This window comes from Carlito syrichta, unplaced genomic scaffold, assembly GCF_000164805.1.
Source record: "Carlito syrichta isolate Samal-C Ts95f unplaced genomic scaffold, Tarsius_syrichta-2.0.1 Scaffold316187, whole genome shotgun sequence".
Classification (NCBI taxonomy): Eukaryota; Metazoa; Chordata; class Mammalia; order Primates; family Tarsiidae; genus Carlito; species Carlito syrichta.
Window position 1 is genome coordinate 1,843 of NW_007260283.1, and position 2,298 is coordinate 4,140.

The 2,298-nt window shown below is 44.5% G+C and overlaps 1 protein-coding gene across 2 annotated transcripts in view; it reads left to right on the top strand.

Annotated features, from left to right (window-relative positions):
* Positions 1-12: 12 nt before the first annotated feature.
* Positions 13-2,298, top strand: part of RASAL2 (RAS protein activator like 2) — a 362,379-nt gene continuing 360,093 nt past the window's right edge. For both annotated transcript variants that reach the window (XM_021706868.1, XM_008073803.1), the window contains exon 1: positions 13-232. In XM_021706868.1, coding sequence (XP_021562543.1) covers positions 31-232 — 202 coding nt within the window. In that variant the 5' untranslated portion in view covers positions 13-30. The remainder of the gene's footprint in view (positions 233-2,298) is intronic.

Genomic DNA, 2,298 nt, shown 5'->3' on the forward strand with positions numbered 1-2,298 from the left:
GGGGCCGCCGCCGCCTCGCCCCCGGGCACCATGGAGCTGTCGCCGTCGTCCGGAGGAGCCGCGGAGGCGCTGTCCTGGCCGGAGATGTTCCCGGCGCTGGAGTCGGACTCGCCGCTGCCGCCGGAGGAGCTGGACGCGGTGGTCCCGGTCAGCGGGGCCGTGGCCGGTGGCATGTTGGACCGGATCCTCCTGGAGTCCGTGTGCCAGCAGCAGAGCTGGCTCCGCGTGTACGGTAAGGACCGCGGCTGTCCCGGCGGCTGGCGTTTCCTCTCTGCTTGGGCTGAGATCCGTTCCCTAGGCGCGACCCCGCTCCCTTCCGCGCCCCGGTCCGTCCCGGGTCAGCGTCCCGCACCCCTTTTTGTTCTGGGGTGCGTGTCTAGCAAGTTTCTTCAGGCTAGCACCTGGGTAGACGTGACTCCGTAAGGTCTTTGCATCTCTCCAGGCACCTGCAGTCAGTTTAAGGTGGAGTTGAGCAGAGTTTTAGGTGATCACTTCAAGGGACCTGCCAAGCAGACTTCAGGAAGGTGTGATGAAGACTCTGAAGCCAAGTCTTCATCTCTTTCTCTGGTTGAGTGAGGCGGGGCTGGAAAGCAAGGTATTATGAGCAAGCTTAGTGGAGGATAAGCTAATGAATGAAAAAACAAACGAACAAACCCAATGTATTATTGTTTGTTTTGTGTGATGGGAGCAGACTGATCTATAACTTCCTCCTGAACCTCACTCACCAAAAGCAACCACTTATTCCAGCGGGTGTGCGTTGTTTCAGATTGTACTATTGTTTCTGGTTCTCATTGTAAAGTGACTGGGTTTTTCTCATTGTAAAACTCAGCAGGTTAAAAGTGATGAACACACGAAAACTTTCCCTTTCTGCATTCCCAGTAACCACCTCTTTAATTAAAACTGAATGATGAAATTCTGTTAGGGTGAGCCTTGTGGCGGCATTAAAGCCGTGCTGGTTTTGAAAACTCCTCGCCCAAGGATTTATAGCCTGGCATTCAGGACTGAGCTGTGGTTTTACCAAATATTAAACGTCAGTTTAACGTGGAGATGTTTATCTCTTGGCTCACGTGACTAAAAAGACATTAATGGTGTGGCTGAGTAGAAGATGACAAATTTAAAGCACCTGATATCAAACACAATATTAAGATGTTATTCTGCAGTCATATGCATCGAAGCCTGTAGTGATCAGTGCATTGTTTTTGCTTTTGTTTTTCTTTCATTCTTCTGAACAGCATATATACTTACTATTCAGGAGTGACCAAGACTTAGAAGTTGTCTTTCTGGATAGCGCAGCTGGTTTCAAGACTTCATGTCCATCATTGTCAGAAAGATCACAGAACTAGGAGTCCAGAGATCTGGGTTCTTGCCTCAGTTCTCCTACTAAGTGGCTATGTGATTTGGGCAGATCAAATCACATTTTTGGCCTCCGAGTCTTCATCTGTGAAGTGAGTGGATTGGATTAAATCATCTCTAATGGCCCTTTCAATCATAAAAATTCAACCATTATTCTTATAACCAGTTCTTCTTAAGGATTGTGTATTCATCACTTTTTTTTTCTGGGTTTTTAAAAAGTCTTTCTTGATGTTATTTTATTTAACTGAAAGACTTAAAGGAGCGGGAGATAATGCAAGGTCACCCAGTTCGTTCTCAGCAAATTAGATTAAAAACTTGGGTGCCTGATTTTCCATCTGCCTGCTAATCCTACTTAGCTGATCGCTTATAACAGAAGTTGTTGAGAATCTGAAAGTGCATATGAATTAGAGTATATTGTGATACCTTTTTTCCCATCTGTCTTCCTCTCCTTACTGTTCAGAATGCTGGGTTTTCTAGACCTAGTGTTAACTATGGTTTTTTGCATGAAAAGACATAAATATGCCTATAGATATATGTTGTTTCTGTAGTCTGTTCCTAGGACTTGGTTTATAAAATATACATATTGGTGTACACACACAGACACACACACATCTAATGTGTGTGTTAAAGAAATCCAGAAATTGGGAACCTAGGGTATACAAATGGGAGTTGAGAACCTATGTTTTCATTTTGGCATTGCCACAAATTGGTTGTCTAGCTTTAGGCAAATAGTTTTTACTCCCTGGCTGTAGGTCTCTGTTTAAAATGTGGAATCTGTAGTAATTGGTATTTATACACATACATACATGCTGTGCATTTCTTGACAAGTTGCAGACTTTCTACTACATTGTAACTTTTTTAGTTTTCCTTATCAGTTAACCAGAAGTTTTTGTTTGTTTGTTTGTTTGTTTTTGAGTTGGAGTCTCACTCTGTCACCCAGACTGG